Below are 24,026 nucleotides of genomic sequence, written 5' to 3' on the forward strand. Positions count from 1 at the left end.
GTAACCATTACTAAGTTAAAAAACAACAAAAAAGGATGTTACCAGCATCCCAGAGCGCACCCCTCATGTGCCCTCCCAATTACCACTCTCCGCCCATTACTCCAAAGATAACCGTTATCGTGACACCATAGATTGATTTTGCTACGAGTGTTAGCAGTTTTTGGACATAAGTTGAAGCTACTCCTAATTCATATGTCCTTTTACATTTTCTGTTACCACATGTAGAAAATGAGTGCCAGTTTTTCTTTAAAGAGACCCATCAACTCCATTTCTTTCTCTACAGGAAGAAAAAAAGTATAAATTTTGTACAGTCACATGAATTTATTGCTTTGTGTTAAATGTGTCCCTCTTTTAGGTAAATAATTGCAATTTCATGGCTCTTTAGTCCGAGTAACTATGAAGAACTCTTTAAAACCAGTGATTTGTCACACCAGAATAGAAGTGTAGACCTGAGTCCTACTGAAGGGGTTTTGTGTAAATGTAATGCTAAGATTTGAAAAAATATTGCAATAGGATCATTGTAAGTACTGTTTTCCTTTAGCCAGTGTTTTTTAAAACAATATTTGGTTTAACGGTTAGTAGGCCAAATAATTGCAGTATTTTGAAAAAAATTAGTTTTAGGAATTCTCATCTGATATGTAACTCATGAGCACAGTGATCATTTTAGCAGTTGTAAGCAAACTTTCATCTTGCAAGTGCCTTCTCCTTTATTTTCCTAAGAATACTGATTTATACCTGAGATAGCCAGGTTTTTGACTCCAGGCATTTATTTAATGTGGATTCTCTAGATGAAGGGGGAAGAATTCCCTACTGTATGTATGCAGAAGATAGGCTATTAGTATTTAAGTATTTAAACACATTTCTCTTTAAATATTTTTTTGTAATTATGAAAAGAGAACACATTTGTTGTAGAATACCTGAAATGTGCAGGAAAGTGCAAAGAAGAGAAAAATCTGATATTTTGTGGTATTTGTCTTTTTATTCCTCATATATGTGAATGTTTTTAATAAAATTAGACTTATAAAATATGTTTCTCAGCCTCCTTTTTTCTGTTAATATTTATAATTTGAAAATGCATGTTTAGTATCACATATTTCTTTGAAAACATTAATAGTTGCATAATAACTTCAAACTCTTGTGTCACTTTATTTAACCATTCCTTTGCTTTTTAAGTGGGAAGGTCAGTTTTTGAGTTGGGGTAGGGTTAGAATCATGTGAGTGAACAGGATTCCTCCCACATTTCTTCTTCAGGTAACTAGGATAGATGCTGGTGTCATTTATTAATATAGGGACCATACAAAGGAAGAGCAAATTTGCTCGAAGCTTTGTTTTGGGGATAGAGAATTTGACGTGCCTGTGGGCCGCTAGGGAGAAATGTCTGTCGGGCAGATGGATAATTGAAGCTAAGAAGAGAGATCTGCACTAGAGAGATGGATCTACGGATCACTGGCGCTAGATTTTGGCATCAACCACAGACCAAAGATCTGCTGCCTTAGGAGATCACACGGTGGAGAAGAGGGCCAAGGATAGACCCCCTGGGGAGTGTCAGTGGTCAAGTGTTCGGAGGGATGCAGAGAAGCATGTGAAGGAGACAGAGCACCAGAACTGGAGAGAAGGTGGCATTGTGGTTGCTGAAAGAAGAGAAGAAAAGAGGGATGGACAGTAGTGTCCTGAGTCATGTTACAGAGGTGTGGGAGGAGACCCACTGGCAAGTGTCTATTGGGTTTGGCAATTAGAAGGTCATCAGTGAGAGGAGTTTCAAGGGAGTGGTGGGGACAGAAGGAGGGAGTGGCAGGGGAATAGTGGGTGAGGAAATGTGTGTGGTAGATAGAGCTGGAAGGGCAGAGGTGGGTCGGATGTGTGGAAGGAGAGTTTTGTTTTTACTAGGTATAGACCTGGACAGCTTTATGTGCTGATGAGAAGGGCCCAGCTGAAAGAGATTGAAGTTGCTGGAGGAGGGGGGGTTGATGATCAAGCAGAGGATCAGAGGAGAGTGATGGGTTTGGAGCAGAGGTGGAGGGATTAAGCTTGGATAGGAGGGAGATGGTTTCACTGAGAAAGCATGGGGTAGATGGGAGTAGTTGCTGGCACGGTGGGGGTCGGTGGCAGTAGCTCAGTTTTCTCAAGACATTGGCCAAGAATGAGGCAGATTGGGTGGGAGATGGGCTTGAGGGCGGTGTCAAGATTTGGAATATCTGTGGTGGGGAGTAGGGGGTGGATGGACCGAAGCCCAGAGAATGACCATAGCAGCACTGTGGTTCCCTAGATACGAAGATTTATGCATGGTTGCACGAATCCCCACCAAAGTTCCAGGGAAAGGAAGAGAGAAGTCTCTTGCTTGCATCCTCAGGGGAGTCTTCCCTGATGTCCGAAGTTAAATTTCTTTATTATAGGTTCTCATAGCTCTGTTCTTTTCTTCTAGTACTCATTAGAGTTGTAGTTTTGCATTTGGTTGTTGCAATTGTTATTTTAATTATAAAAATTTACTTTCCCCGGTTACTAAAAGCTCTGAGGAAAGATATGTCTGATTTTGCTTACCACTGTAGTGTCTGGCACCTCGTAGCTACTCGGTAAATGTTTGTTGAATTTAATGAATCAAATACAGTGGTTCTCGGGCTTCCCTGGTGGCGCAGTGGTTGAGAATCTGCCTGCTAATGCAGGGGACACGGGTTCGAGCCCTGGTCTGGGAGGATCCCACATGCCACGGAGCAACTAGGCCTGTGAGCCACGACTACTGAGCCTGCGCTTCTGGAGCCTGTGCTCCGCAACAAGAGAGGCCGCGATAGAGGCCCGCGCACCGCAATGAAGAGTGGCCCCCACTTGCCACAACTAGAGAAAGCCCTGGCACAGAAACGAAGACTCAACACAGCAAAAATAAATTAATTAATTAAAAAAAAATACAGTGGTTCTCAACCTTTTAAATCTGCACCAGCACACCTGTGGAATATTACTTGCTTCCATCTGAACCGTTATTGACTGCCCTGAGGCTTCCTGAGGGAGGGCAGGTGTCAGGTAGTGTGGGGTAGTGGTTAATAGATCACAGGCCCCGGAATGAGAATGCCTGGGCTCATATCCCAGCCCCACCTCTCACCAGCTTCGTGACCCTGGGCAAATTCTTAATCTGTGGTCCAGTGTCCTCATCTGAAAAGTGTGGCTAGTAATAGTACCTACCCCATGGGGTTGTCATGAATCTTGCATGAGAGTTCACGGAAAGCTTGTAGAACAGCATGTGATATGTAGAAGTTACTTATTACTGCTAGTGGTTTGAAAAAGCCTCCCAAATAATTTTGATAATCATTCCTGAGACTCCATATATTAAATATTGATCTTCAGGGAAACTGGGAAGACATCCCTGGACTGTGACGGCACCCTCAAACAAAACCATTCTTGGTCTTGTAGGAGTATCAATAAGAAATAGTAGGAATGTCACGTGACTACAGTTGACCCTTGAACAACACCAGGGGCTAGGAACAGCTACGTTCCGGCATGGTGGAAAATAAATCTTCGTGTAATTTGTAGCCCTCCGTGACCTTGATTCCTCCATATCTTCAGATTCAGCCAACTGCAGATGGTATAGTACTGTATATATTTACTAATGAAACATATCTGTGTGTAAGTAGACCCACGCAGTTCAACCCCGTGTTCAAGGGTCAGCTGTAGTCATTTTGGTAGCCATCCTGGCTGCAGGATGAGGGATGAGTGGATGCTGTCTGCTTTTACACCTGCTGTGGTAAACTTGATTTTTTGTCTCCTTTGCAGAGGAGGTGGCCAAGTTGGAGAAGCACTTGATGCTTCTCCGACAGGAGTATGTCAAGCTGCAGAAGAAATTGGCAGAGACAGAGAAGAGATGCACCCTTTTGGCTGCGCAAGCAAACAAGGAAAGCAGCAAAGAGTCCTTCATCAGCCGCCTGCTGACGATTGTGGCCGACCTGCACGAGCAGGAGCAGTATAGGTGAGCTCCTGGCACTGGGCCAGCTTGGGGAAGCAAGCCCTTTTGCTTTATTCACAGGCTACATTGCAGCTTCTCCTCTTCTTGACTTTCTTCCCAAGTTTATTTCCCTCTACTAGTTGACCAGCCTTTAGTCTCTGGAATGTAGGCCCCTTGAGGCAAGATTTTGTCTCTTTTGTTTGCTGCTTATATTCAGTACAGAGTATAGGAGTGATGGTGATAGCATCGCTGGTATAGATAGGAATTAGCTTACAGGTCCAGGGATTCAGAGAGGAGAGGTCACTTTCTCTTGAGCTGGTCAAAATGGGCATCTTGGAACTAGTGGGTAGTGTAGCATGATGGTTGAGGGTGGCCTTTGGAGCCACACAGCCTGTGTTAGAAGCTCAGCTGGCCACTTACTGGCTATGTGACCTGGAGCTATATGACATGCCTCAGCCTCCTAATCTGTAAAATGGGGATAATAATACGACTGTTTACCTTAGGGTTGTTGTGAGGATTAAATTAATAAAATACTGTTGAAGCACTTAGAACAACAGTCTAGCACATAGTAAGTGCTCAGTTTTTAATTGTTATTAAATGAGTTTTGAGGTAAAGGTTAAAGGCTGAGTAGGATTTAATAGATAAAGACAGTGATATTACTAGTAGAGGGAGTGGCTGAGAATAGGCTCAAACATGGGAACATGTGGAGGATTTAGAGGACAGTGAGGGGCCCATTTTAGGGTACATGTCCATGTAGGGGAGCACTGGGAGAGGTGGGTAAGGTAGGGTGGATTGGGGATGCCAAGGTGAGGAATTTGGACTTGATCCTCTAGGAAGTGTGGAACAGTGTTTTTGAGTTACAGGACTATCATAATCAAAGTGGTGTTTTAGGCAGATTAGTCTGGTAACATCGTATAGATGAAATTATAAAAAGACAAGAGCAGCCATGATGTTGTCGTAAATAGTCCAGACCGGAAGTGATGAAGGACTGAGCTGGGATGTGGATGTGGAAAAGAAACATGGACATGAATGTGTGTGGAAGGAAGGATTTGCCTACTAGGGAGAAGGATGATTGGATTAGATGATTAAGTAAAATTTTGAAATTATGACATTTAAAATAGATCAAAATCCAGGATTGCCATCTACCATCTTAATCATTTCTAAAAGAAAAGAAAAAATTAATACCAAAAAAATAGGAAGTACATACTCTGAGTAAAGGACAGGGCTTTCTTTAAATCTAATGGATGTATCTACTTGTAAAATATAGTTCATTGTCTTTTTTCTTTTCACCCTCCTCTTTTTCCCATGGACAAGTGAAAACTTTGTTTCCATTGGCCCCAGGAAGCCTGGCATTTCTATTACAGACACAGCTCTCCCACTGTCCAAGGCTCTTACCCGTTAGAATTCCCATAATTTACTTTCTGTAATACGTACCAGTTGATTGCATTCCTTTTTTAAAAAAATTTAATTAATTAATTAATTTTATTTAATTAATTTTTGGCTGCACTGGGTCTTTGTTGCTGTGCGCAGGCTTTCTCTAGTTGCAGACTGCGAGAGGGGGCTGCTCTTCATTGGGGTGCGTGGGCTTCTCCTTGCAGTGGCTTCTCTTGTGGAGCACAGGCTCTAGGTGCACAGGCTCAGTAGTTGTGGCTCGTGGACTCTAGAGCGCAGGCTCAGTAGTTGTGGCGCACAGGCTTAGTTGCTCCACGGCATGTGGGATCTTCCCGGACCAGGGCTTGAACCTGTGTCCCCTGCATTGGCAGGCGGATTCTTAACCACTGCACCGCCAGGGGAAGTCCCTGATTGCATTCTTATACTGTAGTCCTTCTAGGAGACTGGGAATGAGACTGGGCAGTTTCCTCTTCTGGCCACTTCTGGTCGGCTATGGTATGATCCCATGGTTCTGGTGGGTCTCTCTTCCTCTTCTAAAACCTGTCCTTTATCAAAAGAAGGCTGAATACCTTTGTTATCTACAATTGATAATCAGATGAGGAATGGAGACTTCAAAGAGGACTTATCTTTTGAGATGGGATAAGTGAAACTGGAATATCAATTTCTGAAGCCGATGCTCTTTTACCAAGATAGGGGGGGAAAAATACTTTGTCCCATGAACATGCATTTTGTTGAATTTAAATAGTGTTTTTATGTGTATTTCAGTAATTGGAATAATTGAAGAGTCAGTGTTAAAATTTTTAAATTGAGCGATGTGGAAGAAATTGGTGCATTTCTTTTATTCTTACTTAAGTTCAGGAGGAGGTTTTGGTCCCATAAGACAGTTAAAAATGATGGTTATATGTAGTTATTTACTACCATTCTTTTAGCAAACAAGCTTATAATTTTTCCTATTAAAGTGTTTGATTGAGACACTCTAGCAAGAAACTCTTTATTTATGTTTCCTCTCCAGTTGTTACATCCTAGCATCCATATTTTAAAAGGAAATGCCTTTAGTTGACTAGGATGAAATTTTTAAAAAATTGCTAGCCTCCTAATTGTTTCTGCATAGAGTCCTCATAGACTTGACCTGTCCAATTTTACATTTTTGAATCATATTTTTAAAAATTATTATTATTAGAGATTAGTGAAATCCTTATATTTATTTCCTTTTGAGATGTTAAGACTACAGAAGAAAAGTTTTGACTTGACATTCATGAATAATAGTAGGAATTTTATAGAAACATTCATTTTTATAATTTTGTGGCTAAAGTCAGGTTTGTGGCAGAAACAGTAAACAGTGACTGTTCATTTACATTATTAGAATTTAATACTTTACAAATAAATTTAGATGTAAAAATTATTAGTGCTTTGTTTTCATTATAATTTTTAAACCTTATCATAGGATATGATATGAGACAGTTTTATCTTCCATTTAAAATAGAATATCAATTGTATTTCTTCTTTATTGATAGTGTTTTGTGTTAACAGTATTTTCTAATAGTTTGAAATAATAAGTACCCTATTACTCTTTTGCTCTAACATAATTAGTTGCAACTTGGTTAGTTCTTTAATAGAAGTAGAATTGATATGCTTACATAATTATAAAGTATGTTCTAGACAGTGCTTTTGTGGGGTAAAATGTGTTTGCATCAAGCTTTATATAGAAGCAGTATTCTGTTTGCATCTCCTTTTAAGTGGATGAGTCAATTCATGTAATAGTTTTTTCTTTCTTTCTCTCTTTCTCTCTCTCCTCCCTCCATCCCTCCCTTTCTCCCTCTCCCTTTCTTTCTTTCTTTCTTTCCTTCCTTCCTTCCTTCCTTTCTTTCTTTCTCTCTCTCTCTCCCCCCCTCTTCCTCTCTCCCTCTCTCCCTCTCTCTCTCTCCCTCTCTCTGAATTTAGTTTCTGAAACCTTTCCAGCCTAACAAATTATTTTCAACGGGAATATAAAAATAAAAAGACATGCAGATACAAGCAGGGTGATGCTGATTCGTGCCTGTGGATTGCTGCCAGCGCCGCCATCTGGCACATGCTTGTGTCAGCCCAGTAGGTCACCCTTAGGTTTTTGTTAACTGCCCAGATGCTTTCCCACCTTGACATTTGACATTTCAAAGTTAAAAATAAATAACTATTTGGAAAGCTCTTTTCATGTAGTGGTAAGTCATACATATGGAAACATGTTTGAAAAAAAGATTTCTCTCATCCCATTTCTTTATAAATGGTTGAGTAAAAAATGGCCAATAATAGGTCTGAATGTTTCTGGTGAGAACAGGAGTGTAGATATTGGGTTTCATATTCTTCACTGCTGTGTCAAAGCTAATTTGTTCATGGTTTTTGGTTTAACCTTGCTTGAGCATTAATATAGTGTGGAGCATTGCAGCACTGTAGCCTCAGAGCTGTCATCACAATCTTTAATCTTTCTATCTCTCTCTCCTGATGATTAATCTTGATTTTTTTTCCTTCGTAAAACCTCTTCTACTCTTTATATGAATATTAATAATCCTATGTATTGATAACTTGTAGGTTCACCATCTTGTGGGTGACATTAGGGAATGTCTTTGAAAGCAGAACATCCCACGTGAACTAAAGCTATAAGTTAGAAATAGAAAACGTGTCTAGCAACATATTGTAAATATGAGCCATCAGAATTCAGTGGTAGCATAGAGAAATAATTCTGCTGTGATTTTTTTTTCTTTTGCAGACGTATGTTGATCAGTCAATACTCATATTTATCAGCTGTGAATCCTAGCTATACCTAGTTATAATGACATTTTATATCTGTGGGTATTTTTCTTCATCAGTGATCTGAAGATAAAGGTTGGGGGCAGGCACATCAATGCTCACAAGTTTGTCCTGGCGGCCCGCAGTGACAGCTGGAGCCTGGCCAGTTTGTCTTCCACCGAGGAGCTGGACCTGTCAGGTGAGCCTCTGACGGGCTGGGGACTCACAACTCCCAGCACAAGAGCACTTGGCAGAAGGTTATGGTGTGTAATTTTGAAATATTTGTGGTTTAATGAACGTAGAATACTTTTCTTATAAATTGATGGTGACCATAAACTAGTTAAATAATTAGTGAACCAGTAGGTTGTACTTTGTGGACACTTCTGTTTAATGTCTGGCTAATAAATCATAAATATTTGAGGATTCACAGTATTCTTAGAATTTATAAAATACGAATATTTATCCAGAAACTCTTCATATAGTAGTATGTTATAAATATGGGAGCATGTGTAGAGAAAAATTTTTCTTCCACTCTAAGAAAAAGTCCTGCTGCCGTTCAGTTGCTTAAAATTTAATCATAGCTGCCAAAAGTACTTTTCCTGGTCTATAAGAACTGAATTCAGAAGTAACATTTATTCCAAAGAATAAGAATATTCTTTCTTTAACATCAAAGGATGACCATCAGTCTTTAGGATTTGAATAAGTGCATTGAGCTGTTTAATGTTATTATTTAATTGTTTTATGCCACAGTATGTTGTATAGAATTTGGGTAAATATGGTGGTTAAGTAAACTTAAAAACATCGTTTTCAAAAGTTGATTTCAAAATTGCATTTTCACTTAGTACTTGCCTAGCAGCTGCTTAAAAAAAAATAAAAAGAGCAAATCTTGAATTTAATTCTGATATTAATAATCAAGAGAATTATAATGTGGTAAGGAACATACCCAGGCATTGAGATATGAGTTACTTGCAGAAGTGATGGACTGTGTGGAAAGTCTGATTTGTCTTTGTTCAAAAGGTTTGCCAATTCAGAAGATACTGTTTTCCATGTGTAGTGTTAGGAACACTGAGATGACTATAACACCATCCTTGCCATACAGAGCTCATACTCTGTTGGAGGAAATGGGCTGATAACAAATCATTTAAGGCCAGGGCTGTATATACAGTAGTATAATGGCTTTATGTCTAAGGTACAGAAGAGACTAACTTGGGCTGATAAGGAACGTGTCAGAGGTGGCTAACACCTGAGCAGTGTTGCACAGGATAAATAAGCATTTATCTCAAGAATTTAGGGGGTAAATTGTCTGATGCTTCTCCACTGTGAGTGAACTCTGTCTCATGATCATTTCTAGGATTTAACCTGAGGTCTGTAATTCATAGCTGTAAACACACAAATATTCATACATGCATATACATGAGCATATGCATTCATGCCTATAACTAAAACATCTACTTGGGAAACGGTCTTTACTGGAAGGACACCAGTCCACATGATTGAAATCTGAACAGTTTTTCTTTTTTAAAAGTAAAATCTTTTGAAGCCTTATATCTTTGACCCCATATAACACAATTATGGGTAACTTTTAAAACCCATTGGATCATGAGGTGTTCTTCACAGTGCATGATAGGATCTTGATTACATGAACAGGTAGTTTTCAAAGACTAGTAGAGATAATAAAATATTGAAAATATTCAACTTTGTTAGAAAAAAGTTTAGAATAAGTTACCACCTTTTGATACCTACAGTATCAAAAATTGATGATCCCGGGCTTCCCTGGTGGTGCAGTGGTTGAGAGTCCGCCTGCCAATGCAGGGGACACGGGTTCGTGTCCTGGTCTGGGAAGATCCCACATGCCGCGGAGCGGCTGGGCCCATGAGCCATGGCCACTGGGCCTGCGCGTCAGGAGCCTGTGCCCCGCAATGGGAAAGGCCACAACAGTGAGAGGCCCGCGTACCACAAAAAAAAAAAAAATTGATGATCCCAGTAGTTGTGAGGCTCATGAAATTGGTATTCTTGCACATTGCCAGTCACATTATAAATGGGTATGAAGGGTTTAGAAAGCAGTTAGACAGCTGAGCTATAAAATAGTTATACTTTTTTTTTTTTTTTAACCTCATCATTTGACTTCTGTCAGATGGATTCTGTTATAGGTAATTCAGACAGTTTAAACGTTTATCATGGTAAATGTAACTGTGAAATATTGCATACAACCAAAATGAATGAGTGGGAAAAATAAAATATGACTGCTCCCCAGAACAAACAAAATTACGTAAGAACACAGAAAATTGCATTAATGTATGAAAAGCTTAAACATTGCACTTAAAATTTTGCTTTTACTTTTTTAGTACATTAGAACATTTAAGAGCTGCTTTAACACTATCTGTGACTATCTGACCACAAGATTGGATCACTGAGAAGCAGGAGATTTTCTAGAGTTTAGGAAGGTATAATGTTAATGCCTTTAAATGTCCCTGAACATGCCTCCTGCTGTAAATAATCAGCATGGTTTGATCCGGGCTACAAGGTTTGCTTTCAGGAGTGAGCGGCTGCAGAGTCAATGTTTCTGGTGGCTTTGGTAAATCAGGCATCTACTAAGATAGCTGTAGTGGAGCTTATGGTATCTTTTCTTCTTTTTTTTTTAAGCGTTTTTAAATTTTATTTATTTACTTTTGGCTGCGTTGGGTCTTTCTTGCTGCGCATGGGCTTTCTCTAGTTGAGGCGAGCGGGGGCTACTCTTCGTTGTGGTGCGCGGGCTCCTCATTGTGGTGGCTTCTCTTGCTGCAGAGCACAGGCTCTAGGCGCCCGGGCTCTAGGCGCCCGGGCTTCGGGAGTTGTGGCTTTCAGGCTCTGGAGCACAGGCTCAGTAGTTGTAGTGCACGGGCTTAGTTGCTCTGCGGCATGTGGGATCTTCCCGGACCAGGGCTCAAACCCGTGTCCCCTGCATTGGCAGGCGGATTCTTAACCACTGCGCCACCAGGGAAGCCCATCTTTACTTTTCTTTATAAAGTTTATCTTTGAAGCGTATCTTTGAAGGGTCCCAAGGAGGTGGTTGCATTTGTGGACCTGTTCATGTTTGTGTGTCTTGTGCAGAGTCCTGCTGAGTTGCCTGGGTGGGTATGGGTGTGATTACCTAAATCTGGGCTTGCAGCAACTGAAAACTGCCTGAGAAGCCTGTGTTATACGATACCTGGAAGCACTACTGCCCATGGCTGCCTCGCGCCTGAGGGAGATTGGAAATAGGCTCTTGTAAACAAGTGTATAAATAGCGTAAAAGCTGTGTTTTAAATGGTTGAACCTTTTCCACACTCATGAACTTAAAAAAATCATTTTATGAATTTATTGGTATTTTGTTTCTTCAGAATTAGTCCATTAATATCACAAATGTTGAGTGGCAGGCACTTTTCAAGGTACTAGGGTTATAGCAGTGAACAAAATTAAATTCGTATTTGTATGGAACTTACATTCTTAGAGAGTGACATCCTAAGTCTCACATTTTCTTTGGAGGTTCTTGTGTAACTGATATTTCTTAAAATTCAAAATAAGCACAACTTCAATTCTATTAATTGTTATAAGAATTTTAGCACATGTTGATGAAGATACAGTAGGCATTATATACCAAGTGTTTAAAATGTATTTGGGTACATGAAAGTTTTCTTAAATCATACCTTGTTCAAAAAAGTAAAATATTGGGCTTCCCTGGTGGCGCAGTGGTTGAGAGTCCGCCTGCCGATGCAGGGGACACGGGTTCGTGCCCCGGTCTGGGAGGATCCCGCGTGCCGCGGAGCGGCTGGGCCCGTGAGCCGTGGCCGCTGAGCCTGTGCGTACGGAGCCTGTGCTCCGCAACGGGAGAGGCCACAACAGTGAGAGGCCCGCGTACCGAAAAAAAAAAAAAAAAAAGTAAAATATTTTGTGCTTGATATGATGCAGTGACAAAGGCACAATCACTTCTGTAGGATTCTTGCCATAAATGCATGACCTCAATCTAATTATGGGAAAGCATCAAACTAACCCAAATTGAGGAACATTCCACAGAATAACTGGCCAGTATTACTCAAATATGTTAAGGTCATGAAAGACAAGATAAGATTAAGGAACTGTTAGAGATTGGAGGAGACTAAGGAGACATGATAATGAAATGCAGTGTGGTACCTCAATTGGTTTCTGGCCCATAAAAAGGACATTACTGGGATAATTTGCAAAGTTTGTAATTAGTTAATAGTATTGTATCGGTCCTAGTCACCTGGTTTTAATAATTGTGCTATGGTTATGTAAGATGCTAATATTAGGGGAAGATGGGTAGAGGGTATACGGGAACTCTACAACTGTTTTGTTAAGTCTGAAATTGTTTCAAAATACAAAGGTCAAAAGTATAAATTTGCTTTTTATTTATTGGTTATTTTATGTATAAAGATACTGACTGATCAACTGGGAAGAGAAAGAATATAACTGTTAGCTCAACACAGTACAACAAATCTTGATGCACGATATTTAACTTCTTTATGAAATAAAGCAGTTTGCTTCAGGCTAAGTGGTTTGTTTATAGCCTCTCTATAGCACTTCAGTAATAGCAGCTGACACTGAGCAGTTCCAATGCTGTAGAATGGCTGTTTTGAAGCTAGAATTTCTTGCATGCTTCCTTCAGCAAAGATCTTTTGGTTCCCTGGCATGAGAGTTTATGGTGAGTCATTCAGCTTTCCTGGAATGTGTCCTGCGTCTTGTCAAGCCATTCCAAAAACAGAAAGCATCCTCCTTCCCTCCTTTTCAGTCCAGTTAGGAAAACTACGCACCAAAGCACAGACCTGGGAGGTTGCTCTGTGCAGTGGAAGGAGCATAGGGTCCCAGACTCTGTGCTCAGGCACACTAAGGTGCTCCAGCAAACTCACAGGGACAATGGCATCTGTTAGATACCATGTGAACTACTAGTTCTAGGTTGTTCAGTTTCAGTATTTTGAAGATATCTATGGTGGTTTAAAATATGTCCATAAATTATTTGTTATTCCTCCCTTCAAAGGAGGACCCTGATTCCATTCCTCTTAAGTATAGGCTGACTGAGCTTGTAATTGATAACATGTTACTGCAGAGATACGTTCTTTGAAGGCATTGTGACTTCTTCCTTGCTCTGTCCTTTGGATTGCTCACTTTGGAAGAAGTTAGCTGCTGTGTCATGAGGACACTCAAACAGCCTTGTGGCCTCCTGCTAACAGCTGAGACCCCCTCCCAGAGATTCTCTTAGAGCTTCAGATAATCTGTGTTATGTCCCCTTACTCAACCCTAACATGGCTTTTGTGTTTTTCTCTCTAATCTCTGTTTATGCTAAATTTGTCTGTGTGTTGGTTTAAAATAGTCTGTTTTAATAATAATCATAGGAAATTTTTGTATAGCAATTAACATGTGGTGGTAGTTTACAGGTATTAACTCATTTATCTTTAGAATAACACTTTGAGGTAAGTACTATTGTTTATTCCCTCTTATAGATGAGGAATATATGGTCATCTACATATCGAGCAATATATGCTTCCATCTATTGGCTAGTGTAAATAATGTTGCAGTGAATATTGGTGTATAAATCTCTCTTCAGGAGCCTGCTTTCAGTTCTCTTGGGTACATACCCAGAAGTGGAATTGCTGGATCATATAGTAGTTTTATTTTAAATTTTCGAGGAACTGTTTTCTATACGGTCTGCACCATTTTGCATTTCCCCCAACAGTGCACAAGGGTTCCAGTTTCTCCACATCCTCACCGATACTTGTGGTTTACTGTGTTTTGTTTTGTTTTGATAGAGGCTATTCTACCGGATGTGAAGTGGTAAAGACTTGTTCGTTATGTTTAGTTTGCAGTAGTTTGCTGATGATATATCTAGATATGATTTTCTTCTTGTTTAGGGTACTCTGATCTTGAATCTAAAAATTTAGATCTGTCACCAAATTAGGAAAGGACCATCATTTCTTCATTATTTTTCTTCCTTGATCTCTTTCTTTCTGAGACTCCAGTGACACCTATACTAGACCCTTTGTTACTATCCAACAGGTCTCTTTGAGGCTCTTTTTCTTTTTCTCCCAACCTTTTTTTTTTCTGTTCTTCAGATAGGATAAATTTACTGATCTATCTTCAAGTTCACTGACTTTTTGCACTGCTGTTTTCATTCTGCTCTTGAGCCCACTGAGTATGTTTTTATTATACATATCATATTTTTCATTTCTATAATTTCTATTTCTTATAGTTTATATGCTGAAAATTTTTCTTTTAATTTCAAGTGTGTTTCCCTTTACCTTCTGGAGCATAGTTATACTAGATGTCTTCAATTCTTTCATAAGTTCAGTATCTGGGTCATCTTGATGTTACCATCTGTTGGTTATCTTTTCCCTTGAAAAATGGTCATATTTTCCAAATGTTTTTCTTTATCAGATGATTTTGAATTGTATCCTGGACATTGCCATTATGTTGTGTAGACTTTGGTCCTGTGTCATCCTCTGGAAAATGCTAAGGCTCCTTAGGTGCAAACTGCAGCTTCTGTTTCACCTTCTGTGGGTGGTGGTTCAAATGTCACTTCAGTTCTTAAAGCTGGGCTAGGACTGTTCCATGCATCAGTGGCTTAGAGGTGAGCCTGAGGCCTATGTGGCTTGTACACAGAATTAGGAGATCCCCTTCTCTGGTTCTCTTCACTCTGGGACTCTCCCCTGACCCTTCAGTGCCCTGGGAGCTCCTTTTCCTGGTTCATCTGACCAGAAAGGTGGAGTTTTTATTGGAGTTTTAGGCATCCTCGTGGTCACTACGGCAGTGTTCCTCCTGGACAGGTCTACCCTCAGGACAAAGCCATAAAGGGAAAAAAAAACAATGGAGAAGCTTGTCCAGTGCAATTGCTTCTTCAAGGTTTGCCTCCCCCTACAATTCAGATGCTTTTGTTTACTTTCAGAATCCTCTGGTAGCTGTTTTGGGTACACTGTCTACAGTTTTTAGCTATAATCAGTTACAATAGCATGGGTTGTCACACTGCCATAACAGAACTAGACCCTCTATACTTTTATTCCTTTTTGACACTGGGATTATTTAGAAGTACGATATGGGGTTTATTTTTATTTCCAAGAAGTTATATTTAAGGGTACATCCTTAAACTGACTAAAGAGGATGTTTATACTGATAAAAGATGCAGTCTATGGGAATTCCCTGGTGGTCCAGTGGTTAGGACTCGGCGCTTTCACTGCTGGGGCCCGGGTTCAATGCCTGGTTGGGGAACTAAGATCCTGCAAGTCCTGCGGTGTGGCAAAAAAAAAAAAAGATACAGTCTATCATGATTTTTAAATTTTATGAGCTAAAACCTTTTTGTAAAGTGGATGAAGAAAAAAATAGTTGGAAACTCAAAGACAAACCAGAGTCACAGTAGGAGATTCAAAACACCTTTCTCAGATTTGACAGATTGAATGGAGGATTTAAGTAACAAAATTAATTTCCTCAGTATGCTTCATTTAATGGCTACTTGCGTACAGATAAGTTTATTCCCATTCTTTCCAAATGTCTTATAAAACATTTATCTGAAATCAGACCAAAAAAAAAAAAAAAAAAACCCAACTAGGTCACATAGAAAATTTCAAATTCTCCAAAAGAAAATTTCAAGTTTTCCAAAGCGTGACTATATGCATCGTGGACTACAGTGAAGTCGGAAGGTTAGGTGTTACCTTCTTTCCATCCTTGCAGTCACAGATTTTTACCAGCTTCTGCACTGAGCCTGATGAGGGGGTGACGGCTTCTAGCAGCAGATATATCAGGCAAGTCATGGATGCCAACTGGTTTCACTTCTCAGAGTCTAATCTTTTTAAAGGTAATTTCTGGTTTATGGGGTCATCTGACTTTTATAGCCACTTGCTTACACAGATTGGAAGCAGATAGACTGAATCACTTGCCTAAAAGTACACAGTTGGAAGCACATACCCTTCTGGTTCATTGTTCTCCGCCCACCTTATACCACGGGCTGCTTAGCCTGAGTCTCAAAATGGATCTATTCTCAGTTTATTTTGGAGATTAAGGGAAGAGTCAAGGCAGGAGTGGGAAAGTTTGGCGATCACTTGGATCTTATTTTATTTGAAATTTTGAGGGCTTCCAGGACGTCCCTGCTGATGTGGTTTTTAAGAAAACTAGATTTTGGTTTATCAACCGTACAGGTCAAATTTATTTGGACAATTGGGGTAAGAGTTATTAAAGGAAACCAGCCAAATTTTAAAACAAAATTAAACTACCACAGAGAAGATATTTGAGGGTTGTGGTGTTGGGGATGCTCTCATCATTAGGAATAAGCTATCTTTCCAAGATAAGGCTGTATGAGCCAAGTAGTGGTATACGGGCAGACCTCGGGGATATTGCAGGTTCAGTCCCAGACCACTGCCATCAAGAGCAAAAATTGTAACAAAGTGAGTCACATGAATTTTTTGTTTTCCCAGTGCATGTAAATGTTATGTTTACACATAACCTATTAAGTGTGCATTGCCATTATGTCTAAAAAAACAATGTACATACCTTAATTTAAAAATACCTTGTGGCTAAAAGTTCCGAACCATCATCTGATAACACAGGGTTGCCATAAACCTTCGGTTTGTGAAATACGCTATCTGCAAAGTGCGGTGAGGTGAGGCCTGCCTGTGCACAGTTTGGGCGTTTTGGGTGACTCTGGACAAATGGCATGGCCTACATATTTTTTCTTTTCATTAAGAGACTACTGAGGCATTAAACCCAGTTTACAAAGCTAGCTTAGAACTTCACTGTTTCAAGATCTACTTTGTATACCTTAGACAGCTTAGTTGAAGTACTTCTTCAAGTAAATTGTTTAAAGAAATCAAATTAGATTTTCATCTGATTTTAAAATGTTTTTCTCTCTCTTAAGATGTTTACGAAAGTATTATTACTACATCGGCAAGTAAGAGAGAAAAGAAAAAAAAAATAGACCTTAACCTAATCACTGTTAGCATTTTGATGCATGATTTTTCACTGTTTTTTTCCCCGCCAATTACACCTTTTTTTTTTTCTCCTTTTACTATCTGGCTACTTAAGGGGGTGATGGTGAATTAATGTGGTTGCATGTTAATCAGGGGCCTTCAGTTTCACTCACTTGACATTACTGTCTTCAACCCTCTCCTCCCCACTAGAGTTGGAAGAGAGGGGTTAGTAAGAGCCATTCAGTTGTTGCCTAATTACTAAGTTAATGGGATGTTGCTGTTGCATGTTCCACCTTTCCTAGGTAATCAAGAATTGAGTATAGTTTCTTAAACCTTAGCAAGCATCAAAGTCCATGAAGGACTTGTTAAAACACAAATGCTGGGCCTCACTCTTATAGTTTCTGACTCAATAGATCAGGGTGGGCCTGATAATAAGACCTTCTCACACTTTCCCAGATGATGCTGATTCTGTTAGCCCAGGCCCACAGTTGAGAACTATGGGTGTGTAGACCATGATTTTTTGAGTGATCCTCTGACCATCACTGACCTTCTGATTAACCAAGAGTTGATTTTAGTTGAAATCATAATTTAGATATTTTACATTATGATTTTCATCTCAAGCATTTCCCCGAGTTGCTGTAAAGCATTTTAACTTAAAAAAACTACACAAGTAATGCATGTTCATTAAATAAAAATCAGGGAGAAAAGAAGCTAAAAGAAAAATTAGTTACAAATTCCTCCAGGTCAATACTTTTACTGTATATCTTTCCAGTCTCTCAATAGATAGACAGACGGACAGATGGACAGTCTTTCTGTGGTCATACCACCCAGAATGTCTTCGATTTTGTCTGATCTTGGAAGTTAAGTAGGGTCGGACTTGGTTAGTACTTGGATGGAAGACAGACACAAAACTATGTATGTGTGTGTGGGTGTGTGTGTGTGTGTATGTATGTATGTGTATACACACACATATATACACAGACAAATATATCTAACAAAAAGTGAGATCATTTAATACATGTATTTTTAGTTATGTAGTTTTTTTACTTGCTATGTAGTGAATATCTTTATGTTGAATATAGATCTAAATAATTTTAATTGATGCAACATTTTCCAGTTTATACTCTAATTTATTTAATTAGTTCTCTTAAGAGTTTTGCTCCAGTTTTTCATTATTAAAAATAATACTGCATTGACTATCTTATGTTTCTCTGTATTTGCTTAGTTATTTTCTTAGGATAATAATCTACATGTATGATTGCTGTGTCAAAGATTATGCACTTCCCTGGCAGTCCAGTGGTTAAGACTCTGCTCTTCCACTGCAGCACAGCCAAAGGAAAAAAAAAATGTTATGCACTTCTAAGAATCTTTGCTAGTCTGAGAAACAAAAAAAGTTTTCTAGTTTAAGTTTATATTTAATTATCAGTAAGGTTTATTGGCCATTTTATTTCTTTGTGAATTACCTATTTATATCCATTGCTGATATTTCCATTGAGTGTCCATCTTCTCATTTTTATTTGTAAGATCTTTTTATTAGAATGTAAACTCTTTGCCATATGTTTAAAGTAGTTTCCTCCAGTTTATTTGACTTATATCTTTTTTTTTTTTGCGGTACGCGGGCCTCTCACCGCTGTGGCCTCTCCCGTCGCGGAGCACAGGCTCCGGACGCGCAGACCCAGCGGCCATGGCTCACGGGCCCAGCCGCTCCGCGGCACGTGGGATCTTCCCGGACAGGGGCACGAACCCGCGTCCCCTGCATCGGCAGGCGGACTCTCAATCACTGCGCCACCAGGGAAGCCCTGACTTATATCTTTAATAGGTTCATTTCCCCCACCTGCTGCCCCGTGCAGAATTTTTAACACTTTTCTGGAGTCAGATGGTACCCAGAATGCTTAATTACCATTTTTAATGGCTGTGCGATATTTCTTTGAGTGGGGTCTACCAGAATTTACTTTATTATCCTCAACTTTTAGGGGTCCTCGAGAAGGCCTGAGTATGTCATCTGTGCTTTGTTTTCAAAGTTTTTCTACTTCCTTTCTTTAACCAGATGCTAACCCTGAGGTGACCATGACAATGCTTCGCTGGATCTATACGGATGAGTTGGAGTTCAGAGAAGATGATGTGTTCCTGACTGAGCTGATGAAACTAGCTAATCGGTTTCAGCTACAGCTCCTTAGGGAGAGGCAAGTCACAGCAGATATATTCAAGCACCTCAGATGGTGGTGGCTGAGCTTTAATTATGCCAAGCTCTGGGAAAACAGCTGCTTCTGCTAATGTAAATAACTTTTGCAAGGTGTTCTTTTAAACGCAATAGTGGGGAGAGAATTTTATCTCCCCTGCTTTGTGTTATCTTGTAAGCTAAATTTTGCCAAAGCTTTTAGGTATTCTCTGTTCTTTCACTGGTTTGTTACCTGAGATTACATAGCTGTGTGAACTGATGAACTGAATATGAAATAATATAATCCAATGTCCAGCGCCTCAACTTTCCCTCCTATACCATTTCCTTTTGACATTTTATTCTACTTTCTGATATATCTACTTAGAAGGAGTTCTTGGTCATATTCTCTTGTTAGAAACACATTAATGACTAAATTAGTACATGAGAATCTGCTTCAGTAAGTTTCATAGTGTTTCTGAGGTCTCACTTCATTTGTTAACTGCTTTTTAGGTTCCAAGGAGATAGCCTCCTATGTTTTTTATATTGCATTTTCTCTGTTGCTCTCCCCAGTTGGCCTTTATAACAACAGAAAACAAAACGTTCACCAGACGATATCAAGCAAAATGCCCTTTAGTTTTTGTTGGAGATATGGCCCTTGGTAGTCAGCTTGGTAGATGGAGCGTCTTTTTATGTCACTTAGTAATCTTTTGTATTCTGCATGCGTGAAGGAATGGCTTTTTTCCTGGGTGGGTGGAGAGGTAGTTTCAGCTATCAAGAGGGATTCCACTTGTTGTGTTGCCCTCAGTGAGTCAAGAGAGACCTTGCTACTAGAGCTGCTTGTTCTGTTTTCTTTATGAGGCTGATGTTTCCCCTGAGATGGCCCACTGGGCCCCACATGAGACAAGTACACAGGTTACTCCTGACTGTCTGTGATTGATGTGGGCTTGAGTGCATTTTAATACCTAAATCCAATAAGTAAAGAAAAAATCAAACAAGCAGGTCTAAGGTTTGTAGGGTACATACAGTATTAGGTTAGCAAAGATAACTTTACTGTCAGGGCCTTTCTTTGGGTGAGTTTTTGAATCATCTGAGAGTGAAATGAGAGTAATTTTAATTAGATTGAGTGTGATTTATATCTACTTTTCCCCCCCCAGATTTCCTGAGCTTTCTCCCATTGACCTTGTCAAACTTGCTTGTAAATTAAATTGCTTTGATAAAAGTGCCCTGCAGTTTGGAGTAGTTTAGATAATTGTAATCTGTGTAATGGATTCTTTAATTAGAATGTTTGTTGTTTATTGACTGATTAGGCTTCATAACTGTCAACATGACCAGATGCTCAATGTTGTATTGTTGGATGTAGGCATTAAGTTTATCTGTCATGGCTTTGTTAAGGGCTGGGATGGAAGAGACCCAGGAGCGGGTTCAATTGTTGGCTTTTGAAAGGTCACAGAGCGCCCACTGCTGTCTGCAGGAGAAATTACACATTTGAAATAGTAAGTGAAAGGGCCCCAACACAAATGTGTGCAGTTAAATGTGAAGCCGGTGTTGATCATTTTTGTAATGTAGGGGTCTTGGTGGTTTGGGAATGCTATCACCAGTTTGATGAAAAGGAAGTTTTGGGCATAAGCATTATCAGGAAAATACTCTTAAAAAAGGAGAGAATTAATGGTGTATGCTAACAACTGACAGTTTATATAATTTTTTCCTGATTATTAACTACGTATTCAGTTCATGGTATTTAGAAAGTATAGAATGATATAAAGAAAAAAGTAAATCGTCTGTAATTCAACCACTGTTAACCTTTTGTTGTTCATTCTTTCAGTAATTTTTCTGCCTTATGTTCATACACGGGATTGATAAAAAACTAGACAGGAGTTTGTGGGACGCTTGAGTATATGCTTGACTTTGTACTTTAAAAATTAGGTTTATCATTTTTGTGCATCTGTGTCCTTTTTGTACTCTAAAATTAAAAACGTATATTAACAGCAACAAAATCCCTTTAGAGGAAAGTTAGTCTGCCTTGCTACTTTTCAAAGAGAAGATATGAACTGAGAATCTGAGTTTTTAGATATAATTACATGTTCTTCAGTTGTGTAAATCATGTCAGTTACTATTTATAGGCTATCCAAATAGTGAATGGCACCCTGGGGATCCCAGAATTTAGTGAAAATGAAGTGTCTGCCAGTTGTTACAAAACATCTGTCTTCATGAAACATAGTTGAGTATCTTGATACAGTGTATTTTGGCAGTGGTAAGGAGGGGAATAGAATTTTCAGACTCTCAGCATTTGTCTGTAAAAATGCTTTGTAAAGTCAGTACTCCCTGAGATCACACCATGTTTTAGGACATTAGGATATTTGTCATTGTAAAAGTGGTAAAAGTTTCACATACCTGAAAAGAGGACTTTTCTCCTGGAATGCTCTGATTTCATAGCCTGGGTCAGAATAACTTCAGACATTGCTGTCAGTCTGCTAATAGTTTGGGGAAACTAGTGGTACAGACAGCAGAGGCTCAGAAATAGAACATTGTTATTCATTATTATAGTAACTTATCTAGATATTGTGACAATTTGATTTAAAAGTGCCCTGGGGGAGATGCTTCTTCACACCAAGCTGTGTAGCTTAAAAACAAAGCACTTAAGCACAGGTCTTGGAATAAAATGGGTGCCTGCATTTACTGCCAGATGGAGAAATGACTCCACGATTATTCTTGCTCCTAGCCTAAGGTCTCATTTGTGAGGTTTAGAAAGTTTGTTCCCCCTTCTTCCCATGTCTTTCTCATGACTTCCCTCCTCTCCTCCCTCATCTCCCACTCTCCACTTGGTATCCAAACCTCACCTGTTAGAATTGGGAGTTATCCGCTAGCCAATCAGTTATTCTTATTTATAGTAGTACTGAAACCAGTTCTTATTAGTTATTAAATTATGCAGCTTCCTTGAGAAGGACCTCAGCTTCCAAGCAAGCATACCTCCTATGTACCTCAGACTGTGCAAGGTTTACATAGTTTTCCTTTATCTTGGAAAACGCACAGAGATCCCCTAAACCTCTGAGATAGAGTAATGTCTCACAGGGGAGGAGGTGGGGTCACAGGGAGCTTGTGTAGTTTGGCCCCTCAAATTCCGTGGGCCTCAACTCGGGTCTTTCTCACCTCACGGTTCACTTTGCGTTCAGCACTGTGTGCTGCCCTTTGATCAGAACTGGTTTTTGTGGAGCTGAGGACGGAAGCAGCGGTGGGGGTCAGGGAGCGCCTGACGCCACATTAGGCCTCTCGACTGCCCTCGGAGGTGAGCCTGATTTGTAGGGAGATGTTCAGGCAAAGGAGATGGGAGGGCCGTGTCACCTGCCTCCTTCCCCCGGGCCCTGTGCTGTGGAGACCCACCAAGGTTTCCAGGAATTCTGGGGCAGTGGAAGTGTGGGCCTTCCCAGTGCTACATCTTCTAGGCTAGGACATGCGTGTGCCTGCTTTGTGCTGCCAGAGGCCTGCATGCAGCCCTCTCTTCCCTGACGTAGTTGGGGCTCTCTTAGTGATTGTGAGAGTCTTGTTATTGTTGCTGTTGTTGTTGTCATGTTGTTACCAGGCTCTATGGGACATCCGTTGTAGCCAGTTCTTCTCTGTCTGGTGTACTATAGTTTGACTCTTAACTCAGTTGTTTCTATACATGATAGATTTTTAAAGTGGGCTTTCTAAAATCAGCTTTATTGAGTTATAATTCACATACCATATAGATCACCATTTGGGGAAGACTTTTAAGGAGGTGTTCATTTATTGAGGCATAGAGCCTCATATTTGAAGTGATTTCTAAGCCACACTGGTTGCGTGACAGAGTTATGCTTGTGGGAACTGCAAACGTGTCCCATACAATTAAACATCAAAGGACTGAATTTGGTGCATTGCGTGTTTGATATTACGATTGCCTGTGTGGTATGATTACCGAGCTTCACGTGATTACTTTCAAGGCAGTTGGGGAGTTAAGCTTAACATATTTATTTACAGATTATTTTGGTTCTGACCAGAATGAGCAATATAATAATGAAATTCTAGGACTTATAAAATACAGTGGGCTTCCCTGGTGGCGCAGTGGTTGAGAGTCCGCCTGCCGATGCAGGGGACACGGGTTCGTGCCCCGGTCCGGGAAGATCCCGCATGCCGCGGAGCGGCTGGGCCCGTGAGCCGTGGCCGCTGAGCCTGCGCGTCCGGAGCCTGTGCTCTGCAACGGGAGAGGCCACAGCAGTGAGAGGCCCGCGTACCGCAAAAAAAAAAAAAAAAAAAAATTTATATATATATATATATATATATATATATATATATAGTAACTCAGCTACAATTCATTCGTAGCTGCTTTGCTTAAACCTTAGACTTTAGTGCTATTGGACATGGCCAGGCAGTACACATATTATTGCTTTGGTTTGTTTGTTTATGAATAAATTGGTCCTAATAATACTGTTGATCATTAAAATTGTCTCGTAGATGTGAGAAGGGTGTGATGTCCCTGGTGAATGTCAGGAACTGTATCCGCTTCTATCAGACTGCGGAGGAGCTGAATGCCAGCACGCTGATGAACTACTGTGCAGAAATTATTGCAAGTCATTGGGTGAGTGTGAGACTGAGAGGTGTGGAGAAGCGCCTTCACTGGAAGTCAGAAGACTGGGGCTTGGGACCTGGCTCCATAGAAAGATGCCTCTCTGGCCCCTCACTTCCTCTTACAACAAAATTGAAGGCTAAGTAGTCGCACTAGATGATCTGTGAGATTCCTTTGGGCTCTAAAAGTCTCATAGTTCTGATTTCGGAGTAGAGGAGCAGAAGATAGCTCAGGTCAAGAAGCAGGCTTGGAACGGAGGGACACAGGCCTGCTTTACCCTCCATC

General features: G+C 40.1%; 1 protein-coding gene across 4 annotated transcripts in view; it reads left to right on the plus strand.

The window, feature by feature from the left end:
* The window catches only part of ANKFY1 (ankyrin repeat and FYVE domain containing 1), a 79,069-nt gene that overhangs the window by 13,732 nt on the left and 41,311 nt on the right, over nucleotides 1–24,026 (plus strand). For 3 of the 4 annotated variants that reach the window (XM_089900573.1, XM_022595396.3, XM_089900575.1), the window contains 4 exons: nucleotides 3,760–3,952; nucleotides 8,161–8,279; nucleotides 19,052–19,187; nucleotides 23,630–23,753. In XM_089900573.1, coding sequence (XP_089756699.1) covers nucleotides 3,760–3,952; nucleotides 8,161–8,279; nucleotides 19,052–19,187; nucleotides 23,630–23,753 — 572 coding nt within the window. Of the gene's footprint in view, nucleotides 1–3,759; nucleotides 3,953–8,160; nucleotides 8,280–19,051; nucleotides 19,188–23,629; nucleotides 23,754–24,026 lie in introns of those variants that run through there. The other variant, XM_089900576.1, reaches the window with a different exon arrangement.

The sequence above is a fragment of the Delphinapterus leucas genome, chromosome 19 (genome assembly GCF_059928025.1).
Source record: "Delphinapterus leucas isolate spDelLeu-1000000601 "Yukka" chromosome 19, BTC_Dleu_Yukka2, whole genome shotgun sequence".
In the NCBI taxonomy this organism is placed as follows: Eukaryota; Metazoa; Chordata; class Mammalia; order Artiodactyla; family Monodontidae; genus Delphinapterus; species Delphinapterus leucas.